This window comes from Pantherophis guttatus, chromosome 4 (assembly GCF_059756535.1).
Source record: "Pantherophis guttatus breed Tessera chromosome 4, ASM5975653v1, whole genome shotgun sequence".
NCBI classification, from domain to species: domain Eukaryota; kingdom Metazoa; phylum Chordata; class Lepidosauria; order Squamata; family Colubridae; genus Pantherophis; species Pantherophis guttatus.
The window spans coordinates 29,103,477-29,125,973 of record NC_142066.1 but is presented as its reverse complement, the minus strand read 5'-3'; the positions used below and the strand labels follow the sequence as shown (position 1 = coordinate 29,125,973).

General features: G+C 40.2%; 1 protein-coding gene across 3 annotated transcripts in view; it reads right to left on the bottom strand.

Moving 5' to 3' along the window:
- Positions 1-1,504: 1,504 nt before the first annotated feature.
- Positions 1,505-22,497, bottom strand: part of TMEM143 (transmembrane protein 143) — a 24,596-nt gene continuing 3,603 nt past the window's right edge. For 2 of the 3 annotated variants that reach the window (XM_034419460.2, XM_034419461.2), the window contains 6 exons: positions 21,663-21,770; positions 19,024-19,218; positions 15,104-15,240; positions 7,225-7,504; positions 4,558-4,768; positions 1,505-4,437 (listed from right to left, as the gene is read on the bottom strand). In XM_034419460.2, the coding sequence (XP_034275351.1) occupies positions 4,289-4,437; positions 4,558-4,768; positions 7,225-7,504; positions 15,104-15,240; positions 19,024-19,218; positions 21,663-21,770 (1,080 nt within the window). In that variant the 3' untranslated portion in view covers positions 1,505-4,288. The remainder of the gene's footprint in view (positions 4,438-4,557; positions 4,769-7,224; positions 7,505-15,103; positions 15,241-19,023; positions 19,219-21,662; positions 21,771-22,497) is intronic. The other variant, XM_087891847.1, reaches the window with a different exon arrangement.

Here is a 22,497-nt window from a genome sequence, read left to right as displayed (position 1 = left end):
TGAATAAATATTTAATCTTGTTGAGATCTGAAGAATCTATCCGCCGCCAAGCACAAATAGTTGCCTTTTTGTAAAGAACACAAGCAATCTTAGGAATAATAAGAGCCCAGACTTAACAAAAAGATTGCACTAAAAAGAGAAGTTACTAAACTGGGGGTTTCTGCAAAGGACAAATAGTTGCTGGCTACTGCAGACTGTTAGCTCTTTGGAAGGCACGCTTAGAGCATTCAGTGCAATTGCTGAAGTTTTTAAATCACTGTTTTTCAAATTTAGCAACTTTTAAGATGTGTGGACTTCCAAGCCTGGAATTCCCATGCTAGCTGGGGAATTCTGGGAATTGAAGTCCACATCTTAAAAAGTTACTGTGTTTGAAAAACACTGTACACTGTACAACATTGTTTTAAACAAGTAGGCATTAATATGATGTAGTTATGGTTCATACTGTATGATTTTCCATTCCAACCTGTTTCTCAATGCAAAAATACATTACCATCGTTAATCAGAATTTGGGAAAGATGTTCAGATAAAAAGATTACCTCACCAACGTGGCCAAGTTGCCTCCATTTTATATCTACTATAAAGAAAAGTGGGACTGGGCATCTTATCACAAGATTTAAATTACAGTGGTTTTGATTTAGGCCTGGGATAGATTGCATTGCGATGCTTGTAGTTTCCCTCACATTGTACACTATCACTTTAAAGTTTCTTGGCAACAATATGGCTAGTTTTGCTACTACCACCTCAAATTATTTTTCAACTATTCAGGCTATAGCTCTGAAATCTCCTTGGTGTCTCCCATCCAAGTGCTAACCAGGAATCTCTCCATTTACCCTTTCACTGTGAGCAATATGTTCATATACACAACACACTATATTTCTAAAGGATGATTTTAGATTTTCTTATTCTATGGGCTTGGGACAAATTAATTCAATAAAAGAAAAGGGCAAGTGAAGACTGATTTGAAACAGTGAAGGAAATAATGAGAGGCAAGTAGAGAAGACTAGAAATTGAAAGATTCTGTGAGAAATAAGAGTAGGAATTGACAAACTATTAAAAATATATTATGGTTTTGCATATTTGGGGGGGATGTTCCCATGTATACTGCAATAGTGGATGTTGGAAGAAGCTAATTTCAGCGATGGCATCAAAGCGCAATGTACACATCTTAGGAGTCTGGATCTGTCCTTTATTACACCTGCACAAGTTGATTCATCTCTCTTTTTAAAAAAATAACATCTATTGAGCAAAAGTTAAGCAGGGCGTAGAAAGTTTTCAACATTGTTGTAACTGCAAACAGCTGCTAAACAAGACGGTCATTAAACAAGGATTGCCTGTGTTGAGGACAAGACAGAGTAGTTATTGCTTTGAAATCAACCATTGTTTTGCCCAGATGTCAAATTCTAATGTAATATCTAATAAGGATATTATGGGGGGCTGAGTACCTGCCAACTCAAATCAAAAAGAAATTGCCCTGACAATTATATGTACACCACCAGACACCACGTGATCAGCTGCATTTTTATTGAGAGTTTTTAAACATGGATAGCCAGATGTTATTCTGATTTTTAAACCTTCTATCAGGAATTGAACTCACCATCATGCTTTAGATGACAACATATAATCCATTCGTTTTACAAGCTCTTCTGACCCTGATGCTCAGTGGTAACTAAAAATGGTGTATCTACCCTTGAGCTCTCAAGAGAGGTATCTATACAGAAGTATATCTGTTTGGACTGTACGTGCCATTCAGAAATGTACCTACAACAGGTTACAGTTAGTCCTTGACTTACAACCATTCATTTAGTGATTGATCAAAATTAAAATGGCACTGATAAAAGTGACTTATGACTAGGCCTCACACTTATGACCGCCACAGCATCCTCATGGTCATATGATCAAAATTTGGCAACCAGCAGTCTTTTACAATGGTTGCAATGTCCCGAGATTATGTAACTGCCAGTTTTGACTTACCCAGCCAGTGTCTCACAAAGTCAATGGGAGAAGCCAGATTTGCTTAATGGCTACATGATTCGCTAGCAACTACAGTGATTTGCTTAACAAGTGTGGCAAAAAAAGATTGTAACCAAAACAACATGTTCCCAAAATTCCAAGAACTGGGAACTTCAGTAAACCAGAACTGAAGAAGGTTTTTGGATGAGAAGTGAACGTCTTCAAGGAAAAACAAAGCCCAGTTGCCTTCTGAAAAAGCACCTTTGGGTTCAGCAAACCATACAAAACCAGACACACTGAAGAGAGGAAAATGCAGTGATGCACAAAAAAGTTTATTGCACATAAGAAAGAGACCTTTCTGTATCTCCCACAAACTATGACAGCATTCCCATTGGATGGAAGTGGATAATCTGTGATTTAAAATCAGGGTTAAAGCCAGGCCAAAGCCATCTGTTCTGAGGCTCCTCTTCCACCACCAGGTATCACCCTGGAAATCAATTCAGTCAACATCTTGAAACAGGTATCTAGATAGCAGCACCAGTCTCTTTGAAGGATCCCAAGTGAACAGCATGGAAATGTTCTAAACCTAAATCATTATATTACAAATGTGTTTACTACTGGATCTCTTGAGACCAGAGGAGTACTTTTAAACAGCATTTCCCTCACTCATCTTGAAGCAAAAAAAAAAAAATTGTCTATGATTGACCTTTAAATAAAAACTAGAGAAATTTGGATTGCTGCTCTTGCTGCTCCTGTCATAATTTCACTTGTGTGGACAGAATTCAGATCTGATACATGCATTCTCTCTGGCAACTCCCCAAAGAATACATGGGCTTTCTCGAGACGAAGGAAGACGGGAAAGAGAAATGGGAGAGGCCTCATGTCTTCCAGCTAGCAGTGGACAAGGCTGCACCTGTTCTGAGAACACTCTTTAGAATAAAGTACATGCACCCATGCATTGAACATACATCAGCTACCCATCCATACAGACAAAGGTCAATGTGCAGGGAGTCACCACAGGGGTAGAATAAGAACAGATTCACATGCAGTGAAAACGCTCCAATTCATGCACCCAATAATATGCCATCAAGTTACTGTCAGTTCTTAGTGACCACATATATTTTCTCCATGACATTTATTTAGTTAGTGTATGGCAAATGCATGGACTTATAGTGGTTCAAATGTTAATGTCCAGTCCACCCAGCCATTCAAGGACAGGGTGGTCTATGTTGAAAAAATCAGTCACTGGGCCGATGTAAGCTCTTGAAGGACATTCGGACACAATGTGAAGGATATTTTGTCAAGGAGCACCACAGCCACACTGAGGGGTAGAGACAAGACCCCACTTAAACAATGAGTCCTGGCAGACACCATGTTCTCCATGACAATCTCTTCATGACCTGGTCTTCCAGCAATGCATCCACTGCCTCCATAACAGAATTCCTTAGCTATGTGCAAATTCCCAGACTTCAAATTTGAAGAGCAAATGTTTGTGTTTTAGTGTAAAAATTACTCCACCAAGAGGATATTCTTCCAGTAAATCAGAACTTACCTATTGAATTTTTTCTCTCTCTACAAACAACCTGAACCTGCTATTTTGTACAGGACCACACAGGATGGAAAGCATGAACCTCTGCCACCTTTGTAAAACTGGTAGGAAAAAAAAAATTAAAGCAAGGAAGTCTAGTGTGCGATATGGCTTTCAAGCTTGGCATTAAGTGTATACTATGCAATTCAAAGTGCTATAGAAGTGATTTAATATATTTTTCAGAAATGCCCCCAGCAGGCTAGCACATGATATTAAAAACCCATTTCGCCCTAAATGCAAAAGAGATTCACTGCTTTGCACAGTGCTCATTTCAAATGTAAAGTGCTTCCACTCATTCCTTGGGGAAAGAAAAATAAACAGCTCAAAGGAAACAAAAAAAAAAAAAAACCACAGCGTGTCTAATAAAAAGTGCTGATATTTTAAAAGCAAGAAAGTTCCTCTCTGCAAAGAAGAGAATCTGAGGTGCAGTATGGCTTTGTATAATGAGGTCTAAGGTTGTACTCCAAATAGTATTTTCATAGCATGCAAATATTAACATTACAGCACGTTTTCAACAGGATATCTGGAAGAAAATCTGGCGTTAAAGGAAGCACATCTCAGGAGCTGAAATCCAATAGCTTCTAAGGATCCAAGTGGCACAAGTAATTACACCACAGGGCACTGTTCTCTTAATGCTTTGGAAAAATAAGGTTCGCATCCTCTCGCCTTCAAAACCTGGCATGCTCAATACCACAGGGACAAGGCTGATTTAGAGCCCCAAACACCAATTAAAACAATCCTAGGAAGCTCTTATCCAATGACAGGATGGGCTGCTCCCTTAACTCCCAATTCCTTGAGATGCTTGCAGGCACGTTCGGCACAGAAGTTAATTTCAAGCCCAGAGCGTAGACGCAGCCAAGCCTCAACCTGTTTCCTCAGGTGTTCAACAGAGTTGGAGTCTGCAAACGCAAAGACAGGAGTCAGGGAGCCTACTGGAGCTGAAACCGACTCTCAGAGAAGAGGCCCCTTTGCCTCCTGGAACCCCAATCCCAGCCCGAGGAATCAAAGTTAGACCATACCTTTTTCAACCCCTGCCTCCTTTGGCAAGGGCTGCTGCTGTTGCTGGTGGCCCCGTAAGAGGAAACTGTGTGCCAAGATGACTTCCTTGGCATGCTCCTCCTGGGCCCGCAAGGTGAGGGCATCCAAAAGCTCTGAGTTATTGGAGGTGCTGCGGTAGTACAGCATATGCACCAGTTCGAGAGAATGGATGTTCCTCCGCTGGCCAAAGACCTATGAAAAGAATACAGATAGTCCTTGACTTACAACAGTTCATTTAGTGACAGTTCAAAGTTACAACAGCACTGGAAAAAGTGAGCTATGGCTGTTTTTCACATATGACCATTACAGCATCTCCATGGTCACATAATCAAAATTCAGATGATGATGATGATGATGATGATGATGATGATGATGATGATGATGATTAGTTCAGTTTATATGCTGCCTTTCTCCGGCGACTCAGGGCAGCTTACAATGCATTTAGAAAACCATTATAAAAAACATTTAAAAATTAAAACATTAAAACTCATTCACACTATTCATGGCCGGATCTCACAAGATCGCAACAGCGAGATCAACGGCCCCAGGCCTGCCAGAAAAGCCAGGTCTTCACCGCTTTTCAGAAGGCCAATAGGGTGGGGATGGTCCAGACCTCAGGAGGTAACTGGTTCCAGAGAGCTGGGGCAGCCACAGAGAAGGTCCTCCCCCGTGGGCCCGCCAGTTGGCATTGTTTAGGTGACAGGACCTGGGGGAGACCAACTCTGCGGTCGCTGGGAGCTATGTGGTAGAATAAGTGCCAGATGCTTGGCAACCGACTCATATTTATGACAGTTGCAGGGTCTGGGGGTCATATGTTGAGTTTTTGTGACCTTCTGACAAGCAAAGTCAACGGGAAGCCGGATTCACACTTAACAATTGTGTTACAAATTTAATAACTGCAGTGATTCAAATATAGCAGGAAAGGTCGTAAAATGGGGCAAATTCACATAACCAATGTTTCACTTAGCAACAAAAATCTGGGACTCAATTGTGGCTGTAAACCAAGGACTATCTTAGTAAAGCCTTAATAAAACCACACCTGGAATACTGTATCCAGTTTTGGTCACCACATTACAAAAAAGATGTTGAGACTTTGGAAAAAGTGCAAAGAAGAGCAGCAGGTAAGCTGATTAAAGGCCTGGAGACTAAAATATATGAAGAACAATTGCAGGATTTGAGCTTGGCCAGTCTAGAGAAAAGAAGGACCTTTAGGGGGGACATGATAGCACCATTCCAGTATTTTGAGGGGCTGCCACAAAGCGGAAGGGGTCAATTTATTTTCCAAATCACCAGAGGGCACGACAAGAAACAATGGATGGAAACTAATCAAGGAGAGAAGCAACCTGGAATTAAGGAGAAACTTCATAACAGTGAGGACAATTAACCAGAGGAAGAGCTTGCCTTCAGAAGTTGTAGGTGCTTCAACACTGGAGGTTTTTAAGAAGAGACTGGACAATGGTATATACAGGGTCTCCTGCCTGAGCAGGGGGCTGGACTAGAAGACCACCAAAGTCCCTTCCAGCTCCATTCTTATTCTGATTCTGTATTTGAATCCTTAGGAGGCCAAATGTGGGGGAGGGGAGGGTCATACGCATGAGAGACATAGCAAAATGCAAACTGAGATCCTGGCCTCTTGGAGGAAGCATACCAGAGTGCACAGTAACATAATGGGAACAAAACTGCAGAGTTATGATATGCTAGTAAACTGTTTATGGATATTTCCAATATGGAAGTGTCATACAGCTAGGTCTTGATGGAAAAGAGGCAGTCCTTTTGAGCGGCCTCTCTTTACTAAAGTTAAGGGACAAGAATGGAGAAAATTACTGGCATTGTTTCCTGCCAATGAAGCAGGAACCACAGACATTATTACAAATTCTAACAAATTTAAGACACAGAGAAACCTCAGCCTGCTGCTTCTTTCAAGAAAGTTCTGTAAAAAAAAAAAAAAAAAAATCAGGAAAATCTCTAATCAAGCCCTAACCAAGGCAGGACACTGTCTCCTTTGCATTTATCAGCCTTCACCATGCAACCCTTCTGCAACCCCAGAAGTTAAGTGCAGTTTAAACCCTCAAAAGATTACCTACCCCTGCATCAAAAGTACTTTGCCGCTATCAGTTTTCATCCCAAGCAAACCTTAACCCCCAAGGTCTGGACTCCCTTCCCAGATATTTATTCAAAGAAAGCCAAAATGTCTGCGGGAAGACATAAATCTTCCTCCTACAGGAAGTTAAAGACCTCCTCTCTCAGAGCTGTCTCTTTGGCAGCAGCTCTCCACATACTAAAAAAAGAGCTTTTTTTCCCAGCCATGCCACATGAGATTCCTCTAAGCAGAAGACATGTGTTCTGCCATAAAGCTCTTGACAGCTGCATGGGATAGAGGCCAAGCCTGCTTTCTGCCCTAGAAGAACCTCAATTAAATTAAGCTTGCTCCTACAAGGATAATCACGCCTCTCCATCTCCCTAGTCCAGAGCCCCCAAGAGCCCCTTCAAGAATTGCCCATGAATTATAATCGTTCATGTTACCAAAAGGGGAAAGTTATTAAAACATTATATTGCTGCGTTTAATTAATTTGAAGATCTGAGCAGGGTATTTTTTTTTTTTTTGGCTTGCAGCTCTGAGTTTCTAGAAACACTGGAGACTGACTTACCTTCCAGGCCCGGAAGGCCATCAAGGCAGCGAAGAAGAAGAGCAGAGTGGTGGTTCCTATCTTGAGGTCAGACAGCACCACCATGCCCACGTTCACAAAGAGAGCCAAGCCACTCACGACCAGCATGGTGTTGAGCAAAGCTCTGTGGAAGATGGAGGTGCGGACTTTGACCAAGGGCAGCAGCTGCTCCAGACCTTCCAGAGGGATGTCCTTAAAGCATTTCAGCACCAGATTGGAATTCTTGGTTCGGGCAGCCACTATTACTCGTTTAAAGTAATGCCTGGATTGGAAGAAAAAGAGGAGGAACTGAAGAAAAGCGATGTTAAGGAAGTGGATATAGATTCTTCAGATATGGGCCAACGATTCATGGTCTGCCACACTCCTAGATACTATTGGCAGATCCCCCCAAAAAGGCCGAGATCTTATGAGAAAAATGGAATACTCAAAATGTTGGTGTTTTTCCATGTGAACCTATGAATGAACGTTGCAATCTACAGATGGTCCTCAACTCAAAGCCCGTAATTGAGCCCAAAATTTATGTTGCTAAGCAAGTGAGTTTTGCCCCATTTTACGGCTTTTCTTGCCACATCACTGCAGTTGTCAAGTTAATAACATGGTTGTTGAACGAATCTGGCTTCCCCACTGACTTTGCTAGTGAGAAGGTGGCAAAAGGGGATCATATGCCCTCGGGACACTGCAACAGCCAAGCCTCTGAATTTTGATTATGTGACCATGGGGATGCTGCAACAGTCGTTCAGTGTGAAAAACGGTCATAAGTCACTTTTTTCAGTGACGTTGAAACTTTGAATGGTCACTGTTGTAAGTCTAGGACTACCTGTAATGTAATTTCAGTGTCTTTGCAGAAGATACGGGGGGTGAATGGGATAAAAAAATGTCAAAATTTGGAGGGTTGTGTTTGGTTTGGTTTTGTGGAGGAAAGGAATGCAACTAAGACACCTAAAAATGATGCCAACCCCTGCCCTGATCAGCAACTTCACAGTTCCCACCTCTCTACTTCCACGACCAAAGCTCTAAATTCTGCAACACGATATTGTAAAAAGAATAGGTTGCTGGCCTTTTACTCTGATTTTTTTAGTGATCAATGCATTTACACATTAGGGTAGTCATTTGCTTCTACCATCTAGTTCAGAACACTCTAGAGGTAAGTTGATTTTTGTGTTCTAGACAGTCATACTCTTCCAATCATTTCATCTCAGTACCTTCAGGCCAACACAAATAGCTACAGTGCAATGACTGCCTACACAGGACGGAAGGTGGGTCACACGAATGCACAGATCAAGGTCATCACTCAAAGAACCGCAGCTACACAATCACAATAGCAACCTTTACAGTACTTTCAGAGGGTAGGTACTGCCTGCCATGACATCTCTAACCATCCAAATGCATCATTCAAAATAAGGCTTAGAATAGAATAAAATAGAGTAACAGAGTTGGAAGGGACCTTGGAGGTCTTCTAGTCCAACTCCCTGCCCAGGCAGGAAACCCTACACCACTTCAGACAAATGGTTATCCAACATCTTCTTAAAAATTTCCAGTCTTGGAGCATTCACAACTTCTACAGGCAAGTTGTTCCATTTATTAATTGTAACTGTCAGGAAATTTCTCCTTAGTTCTAAATTGCTTCTCTCCTTGATTAGTTTCCACCCATTGCTTCTTGTTCTACCCTCAGGTGCTTTGAAGAATAGTTTGACTCCCTCTTTTTTGTGGCAACCCGAGATATTGGAACACTGCTATCATGTCTCCTAGTCCTTCTTTTCATTAAACTAGACATACACAGTTCCTGCAACCTTTCTTCATGTTTTAGCCTCCAGTCCCCTAATCGTCTTTGTTGCTCTTCTCTGCACTCTTTCTAGAGTCTCCACATCTTTTTTACATTGTGGCGACCAAAACTGAATGCAATATTCAAAGTGTGGCCTTACCAAGGCATTATAAAGTGGTATTAACACTTCACGTGATCTTGATTCTATCCCTCTGTTTATGCAGCCCAGAACTGTGTTGGCTTTTTCGGCAGCTGCTGCACACTGCTGGCTCATATCTAAATGGTTGCCCACTGGGATTCCAAGATCCCTCTCACAGTTACTACTATTGAGCAAGGTACCACATATATGGTACCTGTGCATTTTGTTTTTCTTCCCTAAATGTAGAACCTTGCTTTTTTCACTGTTGAATTTCATTTTGTTAGATAGCGCCAAATGTTCAAGTCTGTCAAGATCCTTCTGTATCTTGAACCTATCTTCTGGAGTGTTGGCTATTCCTGCCAGCTTGGTGTCATCTGCAAATTTGATGAGTTCCCCATCTATCCCCTCATCCAAGTCATTGATGAAGATGTTGGTGGCCTGAAACAGAGCCCTGGGGTACTCCACTGCATACTTCCCTCCATGTAGATGCAGTTCCATCGAGGACTACACGTTGAGTGCGGTTGGTCAGCCAGTTATGAATCTGTCTGGTGATGATGCTGTCTCATCCATTTTTTTCTACTTTATCTAGTAGTAGGTTATGGTCTACTTTATCAAATGCTTTACTGAAGTCCAAGTAAATTATAGGTAATTTACTTGGACTTTATAGGTAGGCTTTTAGGTAGGTCGTCTAAGTTACAACGGTAATGGAGCCGGCCCATTGTGATCAGACTCAGGAGGGCTGTTAAGTAAATCTCCTCACTTACTGATACCCCCCCCCCATTCCTGCTCTGCCCATTGCATACTTTAAACAAATATGTAGTCATTAAATGTAGTATGGAGTGCCTCAGGGGTGGGGGAGACCCTGCTGGGCCTAGTGTAGGCACAAGTCCACCTGCCTTGGGTCTCCCCACACCCCAATATATCCCATGCTCCACTTCCTGCCCCTTGGGGTCCCTAAAGTACTTGGGCTTCCTACTCATCCCCCTGAAAAATAATGCTGGGAAAACTTTTGGTTTTCTTTTTCTTGCTAATGCTTGCCTTTGCTCTGCCAGCATTAGCTGCAACAGCATTATTTTTTACTCAGAAAAAAATTGCTTTTTTGTGGGTTGTGCCACAATACTCAGCAATGGAGTGGCCTGTTCTCCTTATCTACTCAGACCTCCTGAGCTCTGGGGATCTATAAATGGTAAGTAAGCAACCAGTGACAGAGGGTGGGGAGGAGTGTGTGGTACCCGGTGGGGTGGCAAAGCAGGACCAGTGTAAGTGTGTGTGGGGACCCAGCAGGGCAGGATGGGTGAGCAAATGGGGGAGGGGATGCTAAAGTATCATAAGGGCAAATGGCCACATGGATGCTGCAGCTGAGGTAATTTCGAGAGTGAATCATAGTATCTTAGGGAGGGCTGTTGTCACAACTTTGAACGATTACTAAGTGACCAGTCATAAATCGAGGACTACCTGTATAAAAGCTGCCAATCCAATCCAAAGAGCTTCACACATGTCAAAGCATGGGATACCTAGCAGAGCTGCAATACATGAGGGACCAGCTAGCATGGCAGCATGTTGACAGTGGAAGGTTATACAGTAGACATGATAATTAAATCACTTGCTACACGTTTGGTGCAATGAAACGGATGAGGTCTTTGGGGCAGAGCAGTGCCAAAAAAATGTGGAATCTTGCAGGTCAGGGCCTTGTCAAGCTAAAATACCAACATAGGTTGAATGCCCAGAAAATGCAAAAAGAACTCTTCTAGGTTTTATGCTGGTTCAAATAAAATGGCATAGATACAGGTAGTTCTTGACGTACAACAGTTCGTTTAGTGACCGTTCAAGTTTACAACGGAACTGAAAAAAGCGAGTTATGATTGTTATCCCCACTTATTACCATTGTAACATCCCCATAATCAGATGATTGACAACTGACTCATATTTATGATGATTGCAGTATCCAGGGGATGGGGGTATCACGTGATCCCTTTTTGCGACTTTCTGACAAGCAAAGTCAGTGGAGAAGCCACATTCACTTAACAACCTGGGTTACTAATTTAACAACTGCAGTGATTCACTTAACAAATGTGGCAAGAAATAAAATGGGGCAAAACTCACTTAACTAATTTCTCACTTAGCAACATAAATTCTGGGCTCAATTGTGGCCGTAAATCGAGGACTGCTTGTAGTCCTCAATCTACAACCACAGTTGGAACCAGAATTTCTATTGCTAAACAAGGCAGTTATTAAATGAGTCACATCCAATTTTAGGACCTTTTATTGCCACGGCTTTTAAGCAAATCATTGCAGTTGTCAAATGAATTATGTGGTTTTTAAGCCAATCCGGCTGCCCCCATTGACTTTGCTTATTGGAAGCCGGCTGGGAAGGTCACACAGGGCAATTACATGACCCCCATACACTGCAACTCTCATAAATACAGGCTGGTTGCCAAGCGCCTGAATTTTGATCACATAGCTCTGGGGGTGATGCAATGGTTTGTAAGGCCTGGTGGTAAGTCACTTTTCCTGGTGCTGTTGTTAACGGTCGATAAATGTAACTAAGGACGACCTGTATTGTCGGTGGCAAAGTACCACCTAGTCAAGACCCTAAAATGTTTTGAGTTTCCATAACCGCCAGAAGCTCCATTACACTGAAGGATCTCCAACTGTGACCATTTGGTATTGATAACCAGATCATTACACTGAACTCCCCAAATTCGTAAAACTGCATCCATTGTGAGTAGTGCTACAGAAGGTCTGAGAGAAAAATCTTAGACTAACTCTAGCATTGGAGGTAAGTTTGAACTGAAGCTAGAATGGGTAATTTGTGTGACGATAAAAAAGAGCTGGAAAGCACTGTAGCACTACAGAAGAGCATATTCCATCAGTACGGTTGCAGCCATGACAGCTGTTGGATATTGTGTAGAATTTGATATGGCCCCACGTGAAATTCATATATTGACTTCTATATTGTAACCACCTTATCTTGCAGAAGGAATGTGCTGGATCAAGGAATATGCCCCAAACTGAAGAGTATTAGCTCTAAAACTGGGAGGAATTCAGAGGCGATCATTCCAAATTTACAGAAAGAAAGAATGCAGAAACTCTTTTAACATAAAAACGATATCCCAGTTTATCTGGTTTATAGATAGTGCCACAATTGAACAACTACAGGTAGTCCTTGATATGCGACCACAATTGAGCCCAAAATTTCTGTTGCTGAATGAGACAGTTGTTAAGTGGGTTTTTCCCCGTTTTATGACCTGTCTTGCCACAGTTGTTAAGTGAATCTGGCTTCCCCATTGACTTTACTTGTCAGAAGATGGCAAAAGGGGATCACATGACCCTGATACACTGCAATGGTCATAAATATAAATCAGCTACCAAGTATCTGAATTTTGATCATGTGACCAGGTGATGCTGCAATGGTTGAAATATGACCGTCATAAGTTACTTTTTCGGTGCCCTTGTAACTTCAAACGGTCATCAAATGAACTGTTGCAAGTCGAGGACTATCTGTACTGCATAAAAATATGCAATCTTTAGAGATTACAAGGGCCACGCGTTTCATAAGGTTTGTGGAACCATCAAAAGATAAAGATTTTGAATTGTAATAGCCAATCTCCAACAGGAAAACAGAGAAATCTCCAATGATCTGGTCAGATATTTATATTGAAGTTGGAATTCCAGAGAACCACTCAGGCAAATCAGTCTCTGTGAGAAAGCAGGGGAAGGGAAAAATAACTACATCATCACTATATGGGATAGATAAGGCCAGAAAAACTCACTGTACTACGAGAGAAAAAATGAGGTCTATCATCTTTTTTAGGGTTGTAAAACACTTGGATTAGGAACTAGTGGGTCTTTTATAGGCATGGAAGTAACTCAATTACCCTTTTGACAAAAAGTTTCAGATTTTGGTCTTGAGGGGTGATGATACAAGAACTCTGGAAAAAAAAGGGCACATTATTATGAGTCACAAAATGTCAGGTATTGCCAACACAGACGATCTGGAGGATGCAAAAATCAGGAACAAACTATTGAAAAAAATGTTTGTACAAAAGATGAACTGATTGTTGCCAAATCACCCCATCCCATTGAGAGGAAAAACACAATATACGGTACATAAAATTAATAACAAGTAATAATTAAAAATAACATTTTATAATTTTTTCCCCAAATAATCTTTGCCCCTGAATGATGTTTCCTCAAAGCTGACTGAGACAATGTGGAAAAGTGTGAACATTTCTGTGAGACTTCTATTCTTGTTAAGATGTAAATTAAAAGTATCCCAATTTGGTTGCTGAAAATTAACTTGCATGTAACCTTCCATGAAGGTTGAACAACTAAAACCTATCTGGCAAGGCTTATTTTTCATTTTTTGATTTCATTTCATAATCCCTTCTGCTTCAGAATAGTCTTGCACTATCACATGCCAAAAATGTCATATGTTGCCTGGCATCCTTAATCAATCTGGACAATCAGTCAAGCATGACCAAATGTGCAAAAAATAAAATAAAATACACAGTATGGTAATTTGCTATGTCAAGCTGTGTTAATTTTGCTGTGTTAATTCATGAAGAACAATCAATACGGTATTTTGTTATGCCTAGTAATAATATCTCAGCATTAATGCAAATGAGATTAATGCAAATAATAGCTGGCAAAAAGTAGGAAGATTCCAGTGGAATATAACTTCCTATCTATGCCTTCACATTCCTTGCCATCCAACTATAATAGGGTAGAATGAAACTTCTGGAACGAACTTTATATCCCTTCCATTTTTTAAAATTATTTGTGCCTTTAAGGCCATTTTTTGACTCCTGGCAACTGCCTGGAAAAGTCCTTGCAATTTTCTTTGGCAAGGTTTTTCAAAAGTGGTTTGCCTTTGATTTCTTGTTCCTAGATTGAGTGATCATCTTAATGTCACTCTAAACCCACAGTCCCCAAGTCAAAATTAGAACTCACAGATACGGCTTATGTTACAAGTTAAGAATTGGGTTATAAACAATAAATTAAGCATATAAGCCTATCACCATCCAACAGACTTATTGGAAATTTAAGTGTCATATACATTTTTATGTTTCTCAACCTCAGCAACTTTAAGATGTGGACTTCAATTCCCAGAATATCCTAGCCAGCATGCCAAAATCTACACATCTTAGTTGCTGAACTTGAAAAACACTGATTAAAGGAACTGGGAAACAGTAATCAAACCTTGTCAGAGCAGGTATGATGGAAGAGAGCACAATCTGGCCAACCAAAATGCAGCTCAGATTAAGAATGTCCTAAAAAAGCTTCTGCAGGCCAACCTTAGCATTTGATGAAATGAATCACGGATGAAAACATTTAACTTCTAAGAAAGAACATTCATTTTTTCCCCCTAAGAATGTATTTTTCAGTTTTCTATACACAGAAATTTCAAGGAAAAAAAATCATTAAGCTTATTTTATGAACATTTCACTTAGAAGTCATAAAGTATTTCCCTCCAAGTTGTAAAGCATCCCATCTATAGTATCTCATTTACAATAGCACATAAAACTGGGTGGAAGAACCACAGCTCAGTAACAGAGTTTTACAAGCAAAGAGCTTCAGGTTTATGACACAGGAAAAGAACCACATAAATTCACCAAACCATGCAATTGACTTCTTAAATATGTGACTGGGCCATCTTGAATAGGTGAGGAAAATGGCTGTTAGATTAGGTCAAGGATCAGAGATGATATGCTTCTGAATTCAATGGCAGAGGAATATCTTGAGGGCAAAGCTGTTCTCAATATTTGGTGGTGGGGCCCTACTCAGACTACCAGAATGCCAGTCTATGGTCTGTTCCATCACTGCTCTTCTTAAGACAAAGTAGGTAACATCAACCGATGGACAGAAATCTGACCTGTTAGAAGGCCGAGTCTTGTGAATACTCCCCCAAAAGGATCTCCAGGTGGCAACAGATACTAAGGAGACCATTTTTTTCTTGCCTGTCTGCAGGAATCCGAGCAGTGCCGAAGAAGCCTGCCCTCTGGGCTCGAGTTGCAGCCATCACTCGCAGAGGTCCTATCCGTTGGCCCAGAGCCCAGAAGGTGATGTATTCGTACTGATCCAAATTCACTGTCACCTGAAGAACGGAAGCCAAAACTGACATGAAAATACAAGTTATTAGGGATTCCCACATTCTGAACATCACAAAGTGATGGGAAACAAACCATCTATCACTGTACTACTGATGAAGCCAGCCGTAAATACCTGTCACCTGCTCAAATCTGCTAATATGTAGGCTTCCCCAGATATGCTTAGAAAGAGGGCTACTGCCGTATGAATCAAAGTGCATGTCAAAATCTATTATCTTCCTAACACAGCTGAGCAGTGCTTGGTAAAATGAGAGAGCCCAGTTTGGAAGGCAGCAGATTCTTCCACCTGCAGTCTGCTACCTCTTGTAGCACCTTTCACCTCTGAGAAATGGTAAATGCATTTGTTTTTTCACCCTGCCTTTATTATTTCTATAAATGACTCAAGAGGGCAAACATACAATACATAATGGTCTTTTCCTCTCTTATTTTCCCAACAACAATCCTCTGAAGTGAGTTGGGACAGAAGTGACTGAATGACCCAAAGGAAACCCAGCTGGCTTTCATGCCTAAGGTGGCACTAGAACTCACAGCTTCCTGGTTTCTAGGCCAGTACCTTAACCACTACCCTGAACTGGATCTCTAAGGAAAATACAATGGGTTTCATATTCATCATCTCTTTGAATCAGCCATCTGACAACTTGTAGCTGATCTGTAAACTCCAGAAGGGGATGTTAGAACAGGCCAATCTGGTTTAAAAGGGGTGGATTTTCTCACTCGCCAAAATAATACAGATAGTCCTCAACTTACAACAGTTCCTTCATGACCACTTGAAGTTACAACAGCACTGAAAAAAGTGACTTACGACCATTTTCCAGGCTTATGACCTTTATGAAGGGGTCACGTGACCACCTTTTGCAACCTTCTGACAAATAACGTCAGTGGGGAGCCTGATTCACTTAACAGCTACAGTGGTTCACTTAACAACTGTGGCAAGAAAGGTCATAAAATGACGCAAAACTCACTTAACAAATTTCTCACTTAGCAACATAAATTTGGGGCTCTATTGTGGCTGTAAGTTGGGGACTACCTATGTGCAATTATGGCCTTGGTGAAGTGCATCAGAGATCTGAGAGGAAGAGTCAGCGATAGCCCCAATCTGAAGTAACCAATAGATTCAGGTTGATCCCAGGTTCAGTGGGTCATCTGACTGCCTCCAAAGTAACAGGAAGCAAAGTGTAATAAATTTTATATATCTTGCAGTAGCTGTTGAATACTGCTGGCTTAAGACAGAAAACGTCACTTTAACACTGGAATATCAAAGTTTCTTTGTTGCTTGTTCAGGAACGGGTTGTGTAGTTACTTTCAACTACATGGGCACATGCCCCCCGTCTACCAAGAGAAAACTCAAGATGTCAAGACATATGTGTTACATGCTTGGATGCTAACAGGGCAGCAGGACCCTACATCTGTAAAGGGAATTCCATGCCTAATGTAAATATTTTTATGTGTGATTTCTCTGACTGCGATCTGAAAGGGGGAAGTTTTTGCTTACAGTCTCATTACCTCAAGCCAGGCCTATCAGTTTCCAGCACTTCTGTCTGCTGAGACTCTTACAGCTAAAATGCAAATCCTATCCCTTTCCTCTTCCTTTTAAAATTTGATGAATAGGAATTTTTTTAGGCTGGGGTTACGCACAAAGGCAAATTATATAAGCAAGATAAGATGGATAGGATAGGATAGGATAGGATAGGATAGGATGGGATGGATAGGATAGGATAGGATGGATAGGATAGGATAGGATAAAAGATAACTTTTATAGTATTTTTTTCCTGTGAGCACACTTGCCCACATTAAAAATAAAATTCTGTTGCCTGCTCTCAAAAGGATGTATGTGTGTGTGTATACACACACGCACACACACATAGATATTAATCACTGTCCATTTTGAAAACAGAGCTGAAAGAGGAAGTTTGAGAGTTTACAAGGTTGATGCTATATGGAACAAAACTGTCACTGAATCTAGATATTCTGCTTTGGATACCACGAAAGCTCCTCCCAGAAGGTAACAAGGAAAACAGGTCATGAAGAGGATGTGTAGCGTCCCAGACAAGGAAGTGAACAGCCAATAATCTTCTCTGCCATCCTCATCACTCTCTGAACTGCCTTCCTGACTGAAGCAGTAATGCTTCCAGTAGAACAATTTGTTTGACTCTTTAATTTTTCTTAATTTTTATATATTTTTTTAGCAAATACAAAACAAACAAACAAACAAATAAATTAGAATCTACCAAAGGATAGGCAAACTGTGAATGGAATGTGATCCCCAAAGTTCTGTTTTGTGGCCTTCAAAAGTCATACTATCAAATTTTGGAAGCAAACTATTAAAATACATGATTCATGGTTTTTTTTTCGGCAAAAAAACTTTTTTTTTAAAAGTGTAAGTCTTCCTTTAGATTTAATACCATTCAGCATCTACCTGCCTGGTGATGGTACTCCCTCAGCAGCTTCAAAATATAAAGGAAATTATGATCTCTAGCAGCCAAGATATCCTGTCACTAGCCAGAAAGAACTTTGTACTCTGTATGTATTAACTGCATTTCATTTCTTAATTGATAGTAACAATGTAATAGATATCTTGATAGTATATCTTGATAGTAGCAATGTTTCACCATATCCTGTAAGACAACCAAAGCTGTGAAGTTAATAGGCAGCATATAATTTTCTAATAAAGGAGCTACATGTTAATTATGAATAAGGTACAACATAGGCAACTTTAGATGGTGATACAAGCTATAAGACAAATCTATCGAGAAAAAGGCTAAATATTAACATGTCTTTTCTCCAGCATCAGACAGTATATGCCTCTTAATATGATCAATTGCAGTTATGATTGTTGAGGAACACAAACAAGCTGTCATTCATATCCTGGTGAAGACTTTTTGATTGGCACTAGACCAGTTATACGGGAAAGAAACTGTGTTTCTTAGTTGCCTTCAAAAGATATCCTGCTGAACAAGGTTAAAGTAAGGCAAAGCAAAAGGCTGAATAATACTAAGAAGTTGTGAAATTTTTATCTGTGGACTTGGAGAGATCCAAAGAAATTCTAGGATTCTGTTTCCACTCATGTAATTTGCCTTTGTGCGCAACCCCAGCCTAAGAAAATCCCACTTCACCAAACTTTAAAAGAGGCGGGAAAGGGATAGGATTTACATTTTACTATAAGAGTCTCAAAAGACAGAAGTGCTGGAAAATGATAGGTCTGGCTTGAGATAATGAGATTAAGCAAAAACATCTCCATTTCTGTTTGCAGTCAGAGACATCACACATAAAAACGATGCTGACAAACAGAAGCCCTCAGGGGAAAACGTGAGGGTAGGAAGAGAGGTCTAGGATAACCTGCCACAATCAACTCGCCATGGCCAACTCACCGCAGGACAATTCAACACTGTATCCATCATTTCATTCAGTTATTTTTATTATTAGTGACCATGTTTTCATTGAAATTATTGTAACTTGTATTTCTGGATTAACTTTATTATTGGCCATGGTTCCGTTGAAATTAATTTATCTTTTGTATTTGTTGAATTGTCCCATAGCGAGTTGGCTGTGATGAGTTGGCCATGGTGAGTTAACAGCAAGTTGACCCATTCCGAGGAAGAGAACCTGAGTAATTGAGATTTCAGGGAAAAATCCATGAGGTATTATCTGCATTTAAAATGTTAGTCTGTTTTACCATTTCAGGACCCCTTCATCCCCTATCATATGTAACACAGATGGGACACCCTGAAGGAAAAAGGTGGAGTGGGGGTGATCTTTATTGCAGGCCACACCTGGACTTCATCATGAGGGTGATTGACAATCAGTGCATAAGCCAGTGCTTCTTCTGACAACTTGTTGAAGTTGGCCTGATCCAATAGTGGTTCCATCATGGCCAAAACTTTCTGTTCTTTTATTAACCGTTCAGCATCTGTCAAAGGGAATTCCTGCAGTGTGTCCCGGTCAGGATCAATAGGTGTATAGTGTGTCTAGAAGGGGAAGGCATAAGTGGGAGGATTAATGCAATTAGTATTAATACAGCATATTTGCTCTATATCTGGTCACTAGGAGCAACATATTATTGAAATCATCATCACAACAACAGTGTGTGAAAAAGCAGAAGAAATGAAGTACAAGTAGTCCTCGACTTACAACAGTTCATTTAGTGACTGCTCAAAGCTACAATGGCATTGAAAAAAGTGACTTATGACCATTTTTCATACTCACATCCCCATAGTCACGTGATCAAAATTCAGATGCTTGGCAACTGATTCATATTTATGACGATGGTTGCAGTGTCCTGGGGTGATGTGATCACCTTTTGCAACCTTCTGACAAGCAAAGTTAATCGGGAAGCCAGATTCACTTAACAACCGGGTTACTAACTTTTAACAACTGAAGTGATTCACTTAACTGTGACAAGAAATCATAAAATGGGGCAAAATTCATTTAACAAATGTTTGGGGCAAAAATGGGACAAAATTCACTTAACAAGTGTTTCGCTAAGCAACAGAAATTCTAGGCTCAATTGTGGTCGTAAGTCAAGGACTACCTGTATTCTGTCTTTGCTCTACCAGTTAGTTTCTATGCTGAACGGGCAGAGAATGCAGATTTTTCTTCACCCACCAAGGATAAGGAATGTAACATTTCACTGACACTCATCCAGAAAATGTTGTAGGAGGGCAGTCATCTAAGTCAGTGATGATAAAATTCCGCAGGAGTTTGGCAACATCTTTTCTGACTACAATAACACACTTTATTAAAGGGCATAAAATTTAATGTTTTAGTCAGGAAAGATGCTATCACTCTTCTTCCAGTTTCTCGTGCAGTAAAAGTGTACTAGAGAAAGTATCTCCGACCTTGGCAACTTTATGACTTGTGGACTTCAACTTCCACAATTCCTCAGCCAACATAATCCATAGTCCAGCATAGTCTACAGTCCAAAAGTCATAAAGTTGCCAAGGCTGGGGAGACCCCTATACTAGAGAACAGAAAATTATACTGGTCACTGTTTATCATTTCATCTGCTTTGGGATCAGCATTTTAGTAACTTTTGCTCAGGCAAGCAAAAAAATAAATGTCAATCTTGATTCCTGCTCAAGATTGGAAATGTAACATGCAGGATGTAGGAGAGCTAATTCTCCCCAGCTCTTCTTTTTTCAAAACAAAATCCCCACAGAGGGTGAAAGCCAACGGGAGAAGTTGCTATCGGAACAGCTGCAGACATTCCTGCATTCTATAACATTTTTGGGATAAGCAACAGTCTCATAATATATCCAGTAGCTATTGGTCTTGATTCAGACGTGCTGGATCAATTCTAAAATACACTTACTGCAAATCACAGTTCAGTTTGTGACTGAGAAATGGCTTTACTGGAAGTCTTGGACTTATGACCACAAATGGGATTCCATTACTAAGCAAGGTAATTAAATTTCATTGCTAAGCAAGGTTGTTTAATGCTGTTCCTAATTTTATATCCTTTTTCGTCATGGTTAAGTAAATCCAACCTCTCCCATTGACTTTGCTAATGGGAAGATGGTTGGGAAGGCCACAAAGAGTGATCACATGACAATGGGACAGTGTAAGCATCTTAAATATGTTGGTTGCCAAGCACCCAAATTTGATCTTGTGATCATTGAGATGCTGCAATGGCCATAAGTGATATGACTGGTCGTAAGTCCATTTTTTCAGTGCCATTGTAACTTTGCATGGTCACTAAACAAATGGTTGTAAATCAAAGACTACTAGTTTACTATCTGACCCATGCTCAAGATTGAGACAAATTGCCATGACCTCATATTCATAATGGAAGGACAGATAGTGAGGATGGATCCATTTCTCCATCCTTTCGATTTCCATATTAATCACAGTGGTACCTTGGTACTCATCTGCTTTGAAACTCGTCAAATTTTATATTCAATGTATTTTGATGCAAAAATGTTGTCCCAGTATTGATCATTTTTTGGCACTCAACGCAAAAGCTAGAACTTGTCATTGGTGGCTGCCTTGTGACTCTCTACATTATTCCTTATAGGAAAAATCTGTTTGGTACTCGTTTTTGGTGCTCACTGTGCCTCCCGGTACCAATTAACGATGAGCACCAAGGTACCACTGTATAAGGAAATGAAGCTGCTACCTGTTATTAGCAAAGGAAGTCAAGCAACCAAACCAAAGAAACACACAGTGACCTGCATTTCTCTGTCATCCCACTTGATAAGGAGCTATTTTTATTTAGAAACATGGCAAAATGCTATGTTGTTGTTGTTGTTTTTAAAAAAGAAATACATGTATATATTTTGGGGGGGATGCTCAGTAATATTAAAACCCTTACAAATAATTGTTGTCTAACAGTCATCTCCCTTGCAATCTTCTACATACCTGTAGACTGGAACATTTTTTATAAATTGCCTGCAAAAAGAAAGTTTGCAACTACCTGTAGCTTCTCCAAAACAGAATAGTATCGGTGTACAAGGGATGAGTCCACCTGAGACACAAACTGCAAGAATGAGTTGCGTTCTTCATGATTAGAAGAATGGAACTCCTGAGAAAGGAGAAAAGGGACCTGATTAAAGATCTAAATGGTCATAAGAAGCAGTCCGTTTATTGAGGCGTTCCTTGGGTAGTACCAAAATAAATACAACTGTTTACTTAGTTTTGGTGCACAGTCATCTCTGTAGCAGTCAATTAGTAGCCTATATAGCACCTTACTGCAGCACTATTATCTTTACAGTTTTCCATTTATTTCAAGCCACTTCTCTATAATACATCTTAAAATTGGTTTGAGATAAATGTTTTTGAACATGACCTGCAATAATACTCAGAGTAGGAATTCTGCAGTCATAGCTACTGGGAAATTCCTCTTTCCCCAATTCAAGACTAATCTACAATGGTAAATAGCTTAAATTCTTCAATAGGCATGTCTGAATCTTCATTGAGGTATAGGCATATTTTTAGAGTTCGGTCTCCACAGATGAATTTTTGGATAACAGGTCTGCTAGCCAACATTTCTAGTAATCAATGTATCTTGGAATATTTGTGTACAATGCCAGATTGTAAATTTTGATCTATTAAGAGAAGGAACCACTGTTCAATAACAGAATGCAGGCTTTGCATGTAGAAAGTTCCATTTAAAAAAATCCAATAAAAGAGGTACAAAGTAGTAAATATTCTTGAAATTATAACAGTTTAGGAGAGATAGATAATCAGACTTGACATAAAATATGTGGCTTTAGAAAATCGTCTTAACAGATTCAATAGCAACACGCATC